This window comes from Protomyctophum bolini (genome assembly GCF_963924005.1).
Source record: "Protomyctophum bolini genome assembly, chromosome: 5".
Lineage (NCBI taxonomy): Eukaryota > Metazoa > Chordata > Actinopteri > Myctophiformes > Myctophidae > Protomyctophum > Protomyctophum bolini.
This window is the reverse complement of record NC_137866.1, coordinates 16,266,915-16,281,820: the sequence shown is the minus strand read 5'-3', so window position 1 is coordinate 16,281,820 and position 14,906 is coordinate 16,266,915. Positions and strand designations below refer to the sequence as shown.

The following is a 14,906-nucleotide window of genomic DNA, read 5'->3' as shown; positions in this document are numbered from 1 at the left end:
CAACGGGAAGTTCATTCCATAGTTTTGAAACGCGGACGGGAGAAGAGTTTGGGGCGTGTGGAGCGTTGTCTTGGCTGTTTTTAGTGAATGTTCTGTCAGGTCTAAATGGGTTGAACCGGACCGAGCTGTGTCCGTGCACGGAGGTTGTGATGTCAGGTGGTTTGGATGGAGTCGGCTGGTTTTTCCTGTTCCGCTTTTGGCCATGTGATCCCTGGAAGCGTTTCTTTCAGACATGGTAATCATCATGACATCACTTACTTTTTCCCTTTTTCCAGAGGCTTAAAAACAAAACATTTAAGAGAGTGGTTTCATCAGGGCAGCTGAGAACATTTCATCACGGCACACTAAATGAATGAAGGGTCCAACACGAGAAAAAAGGATTCAAAAGTATAGCAGATCTATACGCTTGAAACACGATCCTTCGCGCCACGTTTCAAGCTTGTAGATCTGCTACGTTTGTGTCACGTAGGCCGTTCATTTACGGGGGGAAAAAAACACATAAAAGTTAAAATATAGAGAGGGGGCGAAAATATGGAGGTTTCTGCCTGACGACAGCAACGATTATGCATCCTAAGGGCACGCGATGATTCGTTGGCCTGAAGTTACCTCTCCCAATCAGCTCAACCCCAAAAACCCTAGACTCAACGAGTCACTAATAGAGCACGTCTCCTCGCCGTGACAGGGCTGACAGAGGTGACAGGCTCCCGCTGTGACACGCTGACAGGGGTGACAGGCTCCCACCGCGCTGACTCCTCGTTCCCGGAGTCTGAGAGAAGATGACGAGGAGGAGGCAACATGGAGGGTTGCTCTGTCTGTGTGTGTGTAATAATAGCATTGACAAGCCCCGCTCTATGTCCTTGTGTACTCCCCCACGCATGCACGGCTGGAGCTGAGCTGGCTTTCCACAACACTACTTAACCCATCAACACCTGATGAGGTCCATTCTTACTAAGTTCTCTGAAAACGTTATGTTGCTATAGTCACCCAAAATGATATGTAACTGGCCGCGGACTCACATATCAATTTCTTTGGTTCCAGGGACCAAGAAGCAAAGATTTGAGTTATAGATGTTCTTTATTTTATTTATTTTTAATAATAATTAGCCTTAATAAACAAAAATATAATAATTAAAAGTGCTTGCACGATCTAAAACGACACGGCCACTCTCTCGGTTTCAAAGAGTTAACATGACATGTTTTCCTCCTTCTCGACGACGGGTTCCCGGGCCTTGTAGTCGAATCAGGAACTTCGTCCTGTCATGTAAGTATTTCTTTTTTTCCAAATTAGCCCATCATCAAAGCGCGGTGCTCGTCAGACAAGAGTGTGGATAAGTGTCTGGGGAAAGATCCATCCATCCCAGCCCTCCGCTCTGCTCCGCTCAGCCAGGCTGGCTCGACAAACAAACAGCCAGTGTGTCAAAACTCCCAACTGAGAAGGGCTTCTGAGACCACAGTTTACACTCGCTAGCCCGGTGGTCTGGCTTTATGAGCAATGCTTAGTGTCATTGACACATGCACACACACACACACACACACACACACACACACACACACACACACACTTAGACAACAAACACATATACTCATGCATGCATTCATACTCTCACAGACATACACATGAAGAGTAGCGTGTACGTACAAATGCATTTGCACATACTCTCTCACACTCTCTCTCTCTCTCTCACACCACACACACACACACACACACACACACACACACACATGTGCGCCTGCGCACGCAGAAAACCTTAGCTCGTTAAGATGAAATCGGGGACCCCGGAGGCTTTGAAAGCAAAGATGGGGTGACGTAACACCTCCTTGCTTTCATGCTGTTTATCAAAGAGTTGACCTTACATGACCGAGGCCACGAGGTCAGATATGTTTTCTACAAGGCCGAGGAGGCTGACACATTTTACAAACGTTAAAAGGCACAGAGTGCGCACGTGCATGTGTGTAGGTTTGTCTATCTGTCCATGCCATGCCTATGTGTGTGTGTGTGTGTGTGTGTGTGTGTGTGTGTGTGTGTGAGTGTGTGTGTGTGTGTGTGTGTGTGTGTGTGTGTGTGTGTGTGTGTGGTGCATCATGCACCTCTCCCTATGACCGCAGCCCAGCTGTGTCAACACTCGAGCCCTCCGCACACCCTCTCATGTCAGACTGTGTGCCAGAGAGGCAGAAAGAAATGGAGTGTGTCTATGTTATAGGCCCGAACAAAGAGCAAAGGAGATGGTCCCCCGAGGAAAACCTGAGAGAGAGAGGTAGGGAGACAGAGAGAGAGAGAGAGAGAGAGAGAGAGAGAGAGAGAGAGAGAGAGAGATAGATAGATAGAGGGGTAGGGGTGGGGGGGATTGTAGGTCAGATGTGAGTGAAGGTAGGGAGACATCTGGAAAAGAGAAGGAGTCAGTGGGATGAGAGGAGGAAATTACAGCTGCCCAACAATGATTCATTGGGGAAATTTCTATTCTATTCTCTCTCTCTCTCTCTCTCTCTCTCTCTCTCTCTCCCCCCTCCACCACAGCCTCCTCCTCCTCCGACTCTTACCGGTAAAAGCCTGAAATAAAAGCCTTTTTTAGCCTGAAAAAATAAGTTCCGTACTCCCTGTCCGTGTCGACTGCTGGTCTCCACGAGAAAAAATGATTTCTAATCAGATGGAATTTCACGTCCACGTTCATTGTTTTAAAGATATACACTTAATCTACCGCAGTGGTTCTCGTCCAGTGGTCCCCAGCTAAATGACGTAGAGTTGCTAACCAATTGATACAGTATTTAACTCTTGAGAGCGTGAAATGAAACCAAATGGACCCGTAAGTGTAGTGTACAGTACATACAAGAGTATACATTAAATTATTGTTAAACATCTGCAATTAATTAATTCATTTACAATAAGTCTACACATGTTGGAGAATGTAGAAGAATTGTTATTTTGATCAATGCTTGCCTGTTATCTCTCCTAATGGTGAGAGAGGACGTAGATTTACGCACATGGACAGGTGGGTGCTGGGCTAAAGAGACATCAATTTACAGATGGATGGAGGCCGCATGCCATATTAGGTACAAAAACACGTCTTAATTTATTTGTCTGACAACGTTACGATCCCGCTGTGGTTCTTCATCAGGTCACCATGACCCTCTGATCTCCTAATGGTACCGATCAATCAATACAGCATGGACGTGTGGACAAAATCCTCTCCAACGATAACAAAATACGTCTACGTTTTACGTCTGAGAGGCTAAATCTCCGCGGCTCAAATGCCGAATAAATAATGGACCTTGATATGGTTGAAAACCACTGTTCTATCGCTGATGTTCTCCCCACCCTCTCTCTCTCTCTCTCTCTCTCTCTAGCGATTTGAGCATGAACAACATCAGTGAGATCCAGCCCAGAGCCTTCCACAGGCTGCACCTGCTATCGGAGCTGTGAGTATTGAATCTTTCAACTCGCACTCAATTTATGAACGCCCAGCAAACCGGCAGCCGCTCTCATGCATGACAAGAGGCAGTCAATCTCTGCACCGGCAACATATCTGTTGGGTCTCGGTGACAGGGATTGATGGCTCGGCTCCGACTCTGATCTCTCTCTCTCTCTGTCTCTCTCTGTCTCTCTCCCTCTGTCTCCTCCCACGAGAATCGCCCTCGCGAACAGTGGTGGAAAAAGTACTCCAATGTTTTCCTTGCGTAAAAATATCAACACTGTAGAAAGAGGCCTACTCAAGTTCGGAATTCAAAATGTAGTTGAGTAAAAGTGCAAAAGTCTTGGCATCAAAATGTATTAAGTACAACCAAAAAGTACTATATTATGCAGAATGTAGTTTAGCGACTGTTAGCCGCTTCACCTCCCAATGTATGAATGAATGAACCATTGTAAAGCGCTTTGAGTACGCTATTAAAAATGCAATCCATTATACTTAAGTAAATATACATAGTACTTTCCACTGCTGCTCGCAAACAGTATAATGTGCGAGCCGCGATCCCAAAAGGGACGGCTCTCGCTACAGTCGGAGGGCGTTGAGCGGGAACCCGATATTCACACAGAGACGTGGATATGAGGGTCCTCGCTGTGCTTAAAGAGGACAGGTTCCTCTGCTCAGAATCCAATACCGCCGCTGGTCCGACGGAGCTCTGTGCCTCCCCCCTGGACACTGTTTCAAACTGGACAGCTCTGCAGGAGCCACGCAACACACACACACACACACACACACACACACACACACGGCCCGCAAGCCAACACAAATACGCACACGCTAACATAGGAGAACCTGAGGACAGGGCTGGGGAACGTCAGGGAAGGCAAAAGATTGATACGACGCTTGTTTTTGAGCAATAAGGGGGCCGGGGGGCCCTCTGATGCTTCTCAGAGCACAGATGCATCAAACGAAAACGTCAAAAACCTGCAGGGATAAACTGCAGCTCCATAACTTATCGTGGAGTTACAGCTTATCTAATACATCATGCTATAGCTGTTCATCACCACGGCTGACCCGACCTGATCTTTTATGGATTGGACACTCACCAGAGAGAGAAGTCTGCAGGGTTTGGAGAAATAAAGCCAGGAGCCTCCGAGCCTGCCCCCATGCATAGACACTCCCCTGAGCACGATGCGTGTGCATTTGTGTATGTGCGTGCATGCGTGAGACGACTGTTGTTGGACGTGTATGTACGCATGTCACATGTGTATATGTCAGCCAGCACCTCTTCATTTACTACCAAAGTCAGGCAGTCGGCCATAAGGTGCGTGCGTGTGTGTGTGTGTGTGTGTGTGTGTGTGTGTGTGTGTGTGTGCGCTCGCATATTTGTGAGAGTGTGTGCCTGCCCAACTCCTACGTACGCTGGTGCGTTTGATCAGCCCTTGTTTCTCTTGCTAATGCTCACAGCTGCAGCCTGTGAGGCATGAGCTAATGTTGGATGAAAGTGGAATCCGGGGCTGGATAACACCACGTTGGTTGACTCTGAGTCACTGTAGTCACACTGGAGCTGACCTCAGAGTCAAAGAGCGGCCGGTGCCACGACTCTGTCTGTCTGTCTGTCTCCATCGCCACAAGTTAAGACTCATGAAGAATCATTACATTACTCTTTGAAATTAATCTTTGACTTGGGACAATTAGGCCCCATTTTGCAGCCAAATCTAGCCTGAATCACATCTGTGTCACATTGAAATCAGATTTGTTTAAATATGTTTAAATGCAGGTCACATGGAATCCGATTTTTACAAATGTGACATGAGTGACATTCAGAGGTGGTTTCAAATCTGATTCAAATCTGATTTCAGGAGATCTGTCTCAGTCTGAATGCAACAACCTGATCTAAATCGGATTCATGTGACTTGTTTGCGTTTAGACTTATTATGGCACAGATCTGGATTTGTCTGGATGTGACTGCAGTCTAAAGAGCCCCACCGAAGTGACTGACTTAACTTACACATCCTATCTGGGTCGCGTTTTATTTCTCACCATTCTGAATTCTCATAGACTTGTTATTGGTGCTCAGAGACCGAGCACAGGCAGCAGAGAAGAAGCGCCAGACATCAACGTCTTATGCTACCCCGCCCACCTCCAACACCTCCATGCCCAGACTGCCCTTCCATTCACACCTTGGACTCCACAGTCACCAGCAGGCACACAGACGGAGAGTCCAGCTATAGGTCAGCTAGTCCAGAAGGAGAAGAATTGAATGGCTGAGGAGGAGAACGTGTCAAATATGAGTGACTGACTATCGTAAACGATACAGAGCATAGTGTATATTCTGATTTCTGTTATTGTGGTTCAAGTGGTTAAACGCTTGTTAAAAAATATTCTCGGAAGCAGCTAGCTTAATTCATAGTCATCGTATGCCAGGGTAGTGCGACGCAAAAAAGCAGATCTACAAGCTCACAGCGCACCGCGAAGTGACGTGTTGCGAGCTTGTAGATCGGCTACTTTCACCATTAATATGACTCGTAGCTGCCAATGCTAAATGTTTTATTGTGGACACAAAGACAAGACCAAAGAAAGTGTATATCATATGCAGGGAGGTGTGACTTGGAACAGGCTTGTTTTTTTGTGATCAACCAGAGACAGTCCACTCTATAGTCTGGCTCCAGCACCCCTGCATGTAGAACTTTATAGCCCCATGCAGCGATCTCTGTCTTTCTGCATCTCCCCGGCGTCCAACATCTTTATGGACAGGTTCTATTTCTTTGTAACTCGTCCAAGGAGGATGTTCCCTGCTATAAAGCTGTACGATTTTATGGCCTGCTGATCGTTTCTGGAGACACGCTGAGAGGACAAAATGATGTTCCAAGGCAGGGAGAGAGATGGGGGAATAAAAGGCACTGATCTCCCGCTTTATCAAGAAGCTTTAGAATGAAGTGGGAGCACGCCAGGCCAGCAGGTTATGGTAAATGCATCATAATCGCTTAAAAAAAATATAGAGCATATAGAGCTTTAGGAAAATAAACCAAAGGCTCTACAAGGCAAACATGCATGTTTGAGACAGAGAGAGTTTGATGTGGATCTACTACAAGTGCTGGTTGGTTGGTTGGTTGGTAGCGAAACAAAAAGCAAAGGGGCCGGGCAAGTTGTAACTGGTAGAGTGATAAAGTGTTTGATGTTCGGTTCTACCTGTCTGCCTCTCTCTCCACTCACCTTCCCTCTCAATTCTCTCCACCCCGTTTCTCCAGGCTACGCCAAGTGAGACTCACTTCCTTTGATCGCTTCTTGTCCATTTCTTCTCCCTCTTCCACACTCTCGTATACGCACCAAGAATAGCATCCGGGGTGTCGCAATCACTGCAGTCGTCACTATATGATTCCAAGGATTTCTTATTTCACGCGCATGAGACGGAGCAGTACGTTCACGTAACCAACAACGTGCAGAGAACGGCTTTTTATTGAGTGTCGTATTCTGCACAGTAAATATACACTAAACTCGCCCCAGTTTACGCAAGGGATAATGGAAGCGGAGGGGTCTTTAATCCCCCTGCAGGGGTTTATTTCACAATAATGACCCCTTCAATTATCTCACTCATCACCCGGTTACTTCATACATACATTTACAAGCTGACCCAAAAGTAACAACACGGTTCAATTGATTCGAAGGATTTCATTGCCCCAGTAAAATGTGTTAATACAGCATCACAATTATTTGTATCCATTTTATATGTTGTCTATTCAAAAATAGCAGATCTACACGCTCACAGCTTGTACATCTGCATTTTTTTATTTATTTTTAAAATATATTGAAAATGTCACTTTGGAGGTCCTTGGGCATGAAGGAGTTTGAGACGTGCAGCGTGCTTTAGTCGTCATGCTATCTCTCATCTCCCTCTTAAGCCTCAGATTGCACAACTTCAGCGTGCAGAGAGCGGTTAATGCCTTTGAACTTCAAACGGAGGCGAATTGAATGAATTAACTCTTAAAGGCAGGTATACAGTACCAACTCTCAGCAGGCTAAACTCCCCCAACCTTTGACGCTACGGCATTATAACTAATAATTGATAATAAGGACGTATAAGTGTTCTTCACCCCTCCCTCCCTCCAGCTCTCTCCGTTTCCTCTCTACATTACAACCTCTCTCTCTCTCTCTCTCTCTCTCTCTCTCTCTCTCTCTATCTCTCTCTATCCCATTGATCTCTGATCCCTCTCATTAAGTCTCCATTTACTGCTTTGATCAGCCGGGCGGCCAACTCTAAAACACAAATACAGCACAAAACTCCGGCGAGCCAGCCACTGTCAGTCAGTTAGACAGTCAGTCAGACAGACAGACAGTCAGACAGACAGTGGGGACACAGACAGACAGTGGGGAGACAGACAGACAGACAGTGGGGAGACATAGTGTTCAGAGGAGCGCTGAAAGGGAGAGGGGAGGAGAAATGGGGGGTGTAAAGGAAGGGGGCGAGCGAGGTAGACAAGGTGTCTGTTGATTAATGAGAGGGGGCAGTAATGCAGTGCCCGGTGCTTCAGGTATACATACTGTACAGAGAGCCTGTTTCTGCCTCACTACTTATCTCATCTGAGATATCAAAGACTCTCACGATATCAAAGATGTACCGTACGGTACACACACTGTCTATTACCGCTAGAGTCTTATGGCTCGGAACTATAGCGAAACGCCAAAGGGCGTGGTTGTTTGACACCCTATCACCCGGCCCTTCCTGCAAAAACAGGGTTTTACAAGCTATAAGGCGTCAGTGCTTTTCCACCGTATCATCAATATCAAAGTGTCCGTGTGTTCTCCCCGTAGTACCTCCGGAGCTCACGTTTCAAAACGACGTCTGTCTGTCTGTCCCCCCCCGTCCCCCCCTCTGTCTGTCTGTCTGTCTGTCTGTCCCCCCCCGTCGTCCCCTCTGTCTGTCTGTCTGTCTGTCCATCCCCGTCTCCCCCTCTGTCTGTCTGTCTGTCTGTCCATCCCCGTCTCCCCCTCTGTCTGTCTGTCTGTCTGTCTGTCACCGTCCCCCCCTCTGTCTGTCTGTCTGTCTGTCCCCGTCCCCCCCTCTGTCTGTCTGTCTGTCTGTCCCCGTCCCCCCCTCTGTCTGTCTGTCTGTCTGTCTGTCCCCGTCTCCCCCTCTGTCTGTCTGTCTGTCCGTCCCCGTCCCCCCCTCTGTCTGTCTGTCTGTCCCCGTCTCCCCCTCTGTCTGTCTGTCTGTCTGTCCCCGTCCCCCCCTCTGTCTGTCTGTCTGTCTGTCTGTCCATCCCCGTCTCCCCCTCTGTCTGTCTGTCTGTCCATCCCCGTCTCCCCCTCTGTCTGTCTGTCTGTCCGTCCCCGTCCCCCCCTCTGTCTGTCTGTCTGTCCGTCCCCGTCCCCCCCTCTGTCTGTCTGTCTGTCTGTCCATCCCCGTCTCCCCCTCTGTCTGTCTGTCTGTCTGTCTGTCTGTCTGTCCATCCCCGTCTCCCCCTCTGTCTGTCTGTCTGTCTGTCCATCCCCGTCTCCCCCTCTGTCTGTCTGTCTGTCTGTCTGTCTGTCTGTCTGTCTGTCCGTCCCCGTCCCCCCCTCTGTCTGTCTGTCTGTCTGTCCATCCCCGTCTCCCCCTCTGTCTGTCTGTCTGTCCATCCCCGTCTCCCCCTCTGTCTGTCTGTCTGTCCATCCCCGTCTCCCCCTCTGTCTGTCTGTCTGTCTGTCTGTCCATCCCCGTCTCCCCCTCTGGTGCAGTGGTGTGCAGACTAAGTACACTTTTGAGGATTTCTTTTTTACTTTACTTGAGTATTTCCAATTCTTTTATTATATACTTAAATACAAATATTGTACTTTTACAATTATTAGAAAAAGTAGTTACTAGTTTATTTTATTTTATAATTATTACAAAACAAACATTAACCACTTCAGCCCTAACCCTCTAAGACCCAGCGTTGCTTTTTAGCAACAATTTTATTTTAATTAATTACTAAATTATTATTATTTTTTTCTGTTCTTTTTTCACCTAAACGTCATCAGTGATGTTCATTGCAATGCCATTTCAATGCCATTGGTCATGATATTTGCATATAAACACCCCCCACAGAGGCTGAAATTCACACAAATAAAAAATGTCTGGACTCTTTTTTAACCTAAGACTTTTGACCTTTACCCTAATAAAAGTAGGTAAAATAATTGTAATATATGTTTTTTTGTGATCATTAGAATGTCTAGAACATGTTTTATTCATTATTGTGAAAGATATCCCCCAAATGTAAATTATTAATTTATTATATTATTATATAATTATTATATAATTATTATAAACTTTTCATCAAACTTTTTTTTTTTTAACATATTTTTTAGTCTTAGTCCTAGTAGTACAAAGTAGTAGTAAGGTTGAAATCTATTTTTTGCAAGTAGAAATTAATGCGGGTGTTAGAGGGATAAATAGACTATATATCTACTAAATATCTACAAGCTCACAATGTGTCACATCACAACGCATTGTGAGCTTGTAGATCTTTATGCGATTTTATACATATTGATACTTTGTACTTTTACTCAAGTAAGTTTTTATTCCGGACTTTTACTAACAGAATCAACAGAGTATACTTCTACATCGCATTATTGATACTGCTACTACTACAGTAGCCTAAGTAAAAATCACACTCGTGTGAAGTGACCTCACATTCCGTGCTCAACCAATCAAATCATCACAAATGCCTTTCCGGCCAATCACTTTTGGCGTAATCACTTTTCTGCCCTCACTTTTATCTACAGCGCTATCTCAGAAGACTATCTTTTATCTTATGTACTTTGCTCAGCCAATCAAGTCATCGCTATGGGGTGATCAGCCAATCATCAGCCAATGTTTGTGTTCACACAAACACACTAATTTGGGCATAGGAGGGGCTAGCGCCCCTCAAAAAGTGTGAGTACTTCTTCCAGCAGTACTGCCCGTCCCTCTGGGCACTCTCTCCCTCACCGCTCCTCGCAACATCCATCCATCCTGGAAGGTTATCTGTCCGGTCATTATCCACACAGCCATCACTCAGCCCATAAACACAGAGAGAGAGTCGCAGTTCAGAGACCTTCAAACGTGACCCGCGAGGAGGAGGAGGAGGAGGCAAGACGTCTCACTCCATCTTCCAAAAGGTTTATATATCTATCTGCGCTGCATCTATCGACCCAGCCCTCCTTTTGATGCGCGTCAGCTGGGGGGCTTAACTCCGGCTTACGTAAAGTGCAACGGGCCGAAGGGGGTCAAGTTCTCTGGGGTGAACAAAACAGGGGGGGGGGGGGGGGGGGGGGTGCCTTATCGTCCAACAATATCCTCCAACGTCTGGAATAACGCAAGCTGAGATAAGAGAAATCCATCTGGCACTCTCTGACACACAGAATAAGCCGGGGGGGGGGGGGGGCTAAGGACGGGGGTAGGATTGGATGGACAAACACACACACACACACACACACACACACACACACACACACACACACACACAGAGGTGAACGGCCTGAAGCCAGCGGCGCTATAACCCCACACTCCTCTCCTCTCTGCGATAAGATTTGTCTGGCGATACGATGCGGACGGGGGCCAACAGGCCAGAATGACGTAACACGTGAGGAGGGTTTAGCCGGTCAACATTATTGGCCGCATGTCCTTCCTGGTATAATAGGCCAGGTGCACAGCACAGCTGGAACCGTCTGGACCCATTAAGGAATGATGCTCTTCTAAACTGCGCGCTGCCAGCATTTCATTTCCTCTCTGCATCTGTATGTGAGCATCTCTTACACACCCCCCCCCCCCCCCCCCCCGCACATACATACACACGCACACCCCTCTCTCTCCGCCTCTCTCTCTCTTACACACACACACACACACACACACACACCTTTGAGGATGTCTATATATTACTCCAGTAATTTCGGAGGTTAACACCAGGTTAAGTAGTTGACCTTTGCGAATGACCTCTGAGGGGGACTAGTGGGTTAGCATTTCTATTGATGGACTGAGGGTGACAGAGGTTGCGCATGCACACGCGCACGCACACACACACACACACACACACACACACACACACACACACGAATGCAAACGCACACATGCACATGCTTGGACACAGATATAAAATACAAAGACACTCACAAACATACACCAGAAGTGCATGTAAAAAAGGGGGAGACAGAAACCACAATTATAATTGTGAAACTCGCCTTTTCTTATTTCTCACACGTGCGTGCACACACACACACACACACACACACACACACACACACACACACACACACACACACACACACACACACACACACACACACACACACACACACACACACACACACACACACACACACACACACACACACAGTCTGATAAGAGGCCTGTATCTTCCAATCTTTCATCATGGCTCTAATCAGCGCTAGAAAAGACCAACAGACATCATGGACTGGCCCGGTCCTCCTACTGCCGCTGTTGCCATGTCCGCTTATTACAAGCCACTTTGGGCTGGGATTTTTCTGTTTCTTGTATTTTGTAATTACGGGTTGAGGGAGGGGGGAGCTCATTTCCTATAATGTTGTTTAAACTAGTGTTACATTTTCAAGTCAAGGACCCCCAACTTAATATGTATTTGTCTGCCATCTGAAAACAGTTTATGCCAGGGACAAGATTTGTATTTTCAAAAAGCCTATACCTATGTACATGGGACAGAACCTGGCACCACCACCACCATCATAAGCCAGTATCTCTCCACCTGAGATGCTATCCCATCAGCCCATCATGCACAAACGTGGCGTTCTTCTAGCCTCCCTTCCCTCCGCTCGCCTCGCCTCTTTGTTTATTGGTTCAGGGCAATGGGACATGGTGATACATGGAGTAATCAGCCCCGCTGACATGCTTCACTAAAAGGCCCTCATTCTCTCCACGGAAAGAGGCCGAGGTGGCCTCACCTCCGTTACCGACACCAACACACCACACCCGTACGTCCGTCCATCGTCTATCCGGCTCCTCTCTCTCCCCCGCTTCCGCTCGCTTTTAAAGTGTCCCTTCTGTTATTTAACCCGTGGGTCAACTCAATAGAGCCCGAGTTATGTCAGGAGTTTGTCATTTCTTTTATATTTAGACCTGCGTGTTTTTTTCGGAGCCGCTGACTTGTCAAGAGCGAGGCGCCGTTCACGGGAATGAGATTGACGTGGAAATGACTCTGGACTTTGGAGAGCACGGAACACTCACTCATACAGTATACACACACACACACACACACACACACACACACACACACACACACACACACACACACACACACACACACACACACACACACACACACACACACTGATATCATGGAAATATTGGGTCAGTGGCAACCGTCGGTGTTCTACCGATGCCTATCAAGGACTGTCTGAACCTTTTCTTTCCTTCCTCCTTTTTAGTTTGTAGTTTTCCCTCCTCAACGCCGCCCCTCCATCTTCGCTTCTCGACATAATTATCCTTTTGACAAACAAAGCCCGCAAGATACATGATTCTGCTCTGATGCCGTTTTGGCTCCAACGGTGCAACTAATAGAGAAAGGCTGGTCTGGCAGAGGGATATGCAGATCCTAGCATTCGCTGGCCCTTAACTACACACTTTGTTTTCTGAAACTCTCTAAATTATTGGCCCTTAATTCTTCTCCCCCTGCAAAAAAAGGCATTTATTTTTCTTTAGCGCTATACCTGTATCTATTTTCCGTGCATCTGCAACTAATCACTGGATTAGATTTTATTTTTTTAAAGAAGGCACTTGAGGGTCTTTGCAGAAAGGAGGCTTAGATCTGTTTTACTGGTGTCAGGACCTCAGCAAGGCCTATTGAAACTGTTACCTCTGGAAAAGTAGCTTTTGAAACGGTCCCCGGTGTCTAGCTTGTGCAATAGCGGAAACTGAATTGGTATTGAAGTAGCAGGCGTATCGTCCTCGGAGGGGCAACAAAATGGGCTTTATGCGGGCCTGCTTATGAGTGAAAAGTCGGTCGGTAGGCATCTTTGTAATAGTTTAAGGCCTTATCGCATACTCAGATCCCGCAAAAAACACCAGATCCTTTAAGCTCTCGTTATTTAAAAAAGAAATACGGGGGGATTTGTGGGGCCAAAGTATACGGCAGTCAATACGGAGCGATGTCTGAGTCATCTGTGTCTTCCATATCCTTTGAAATCTATATTGAGACATCATGTGGTGTGTGCCGTCAACGTCTGTTTGACTGCGTTGTGACTGTGGTTTGAGAACCATGACTAAATGGCCTCACAATGGCTTGGACGGTGACCAAATCAGTTTATATTCCACTCTACATGTGTGTAGGCCTATGTGTGCGTGTGTGTGTGCGTTTCTATATGAGAGTTTGTTGCGAGATATAGACACAGGCTCCAGAAGACTTCTAAAAGCGGGGCTGTGTCGTAGTGTGAGATTTGGCAGGCGCGGCCGGTTGAGGGTTGAGTGCTCCACCAACCGCACACAGTAATAAGAGTGAGACATGTTGACATGAGTATCAGATGTCATAAGAGTGAGACATGTTGACATGAGTATCAGATGTCAGCGGCAGCCCTGCTGGGAGCCCGCAGTCCTCTTGGCCATCTGGGTGATAGCGGGTTGGCAGGGCCCAGAAGGCCTTTCTTTTATATAAAGATATGGCAGCCTGGCACTGATGTCAGCTAGCAGCTCAGCATGAGGCTATGGCTTCTGAACCAACGCGCTAGCTGGTGTACAGGACGCGCCAGACACGTGTCACCTGGAATCCACAGTTATGACCACAGTGGTGGAAAAAGTACCCACACTGTTTTTAATCAAAACGGCAATGTATAGTATTGGCATCAAAATGTACTTAAAGTACCAAAAGTAAACGTACTCATTGTGCAGAATGTCCCATTTCAAGTGTATACGAATCTACAAAGTAACTAACTAGTAACTAAAGTTTTAAAATAAATGTAGTGGAGTAAAAGTACAATATCTGCCGAGATGGAGTAGAAGAAAAAGTATTTTTAGTTACTTTCCGCCACTGAGTTATAGTTAGGCGGGTGTCGTGCATCGTAGAGCTTGTAGATCTGTGTGTGACTGACTGACACACACCGGCATGCAGCTATAGTTTAAAGTGTAAACCAGGGCTGTAGAAGACCATGTGTGCTATAATACACAGCAACGGTTTTCAAACTTTTACATTTCATGGTCTTCCCTCAACTCTGACAGTGTACAAATGGAACCAAATGGACCTGTCTTCTGTCAGAGTTACAGACTTGTATAAAGGTCAAATTTAGAATGATCAGGAACTGTCCTTTCAAAATGACCAACAAGATCTACCAACCAAAAGAACGATTGATTGCTGACAATAGTGGCGCTGGCGTTACATATAAGACAAATGCAGTTGGAATGGGAAATAGAGGGGTGGGGGTGATGTTTGTGCATAACACTTGAATGCAAAGTATTGCATTATGAGTTATTGGGTTTTATAGCTGCAGGTCAGTTTTTATATAAATTAATCTAGTCACCTTAATTCAAGTGGCAGATACAAAATAT

At 46.5% G+C, this 14,906-nt stretch overlaps 1 protein-coding gene across 3 annotated transcripts in view; it reads left to right on the top strand.

Moving 5' to 3' along the window:
• lgr6 (leucine-rich repeat containing G protein-coupled receptor 6) overlaps positions 1-14,906 on the top strand; it is an 82,561-nt gene that overhangs the window by 29,077 nt on the left and 38,578 nt on the right. For 2 of the 3 annotated variants that reach the window (XM_080763226.1, XM_080763224.1), the window contains exon 2: positions 3,342-3,413. The exons of the other annotated variant lie outside the window; for it this stretch is intronic. In XM_080763226.1, the coding sequence (XP_080619352.1) occupies positions 3,342-3,413 (72 nt within the window). The remainder of the gene's footprint in view (positions 1-3,341; positions 3,414-14,906) is intronic. 3 annotated transcript variants of the gene reach the window in all.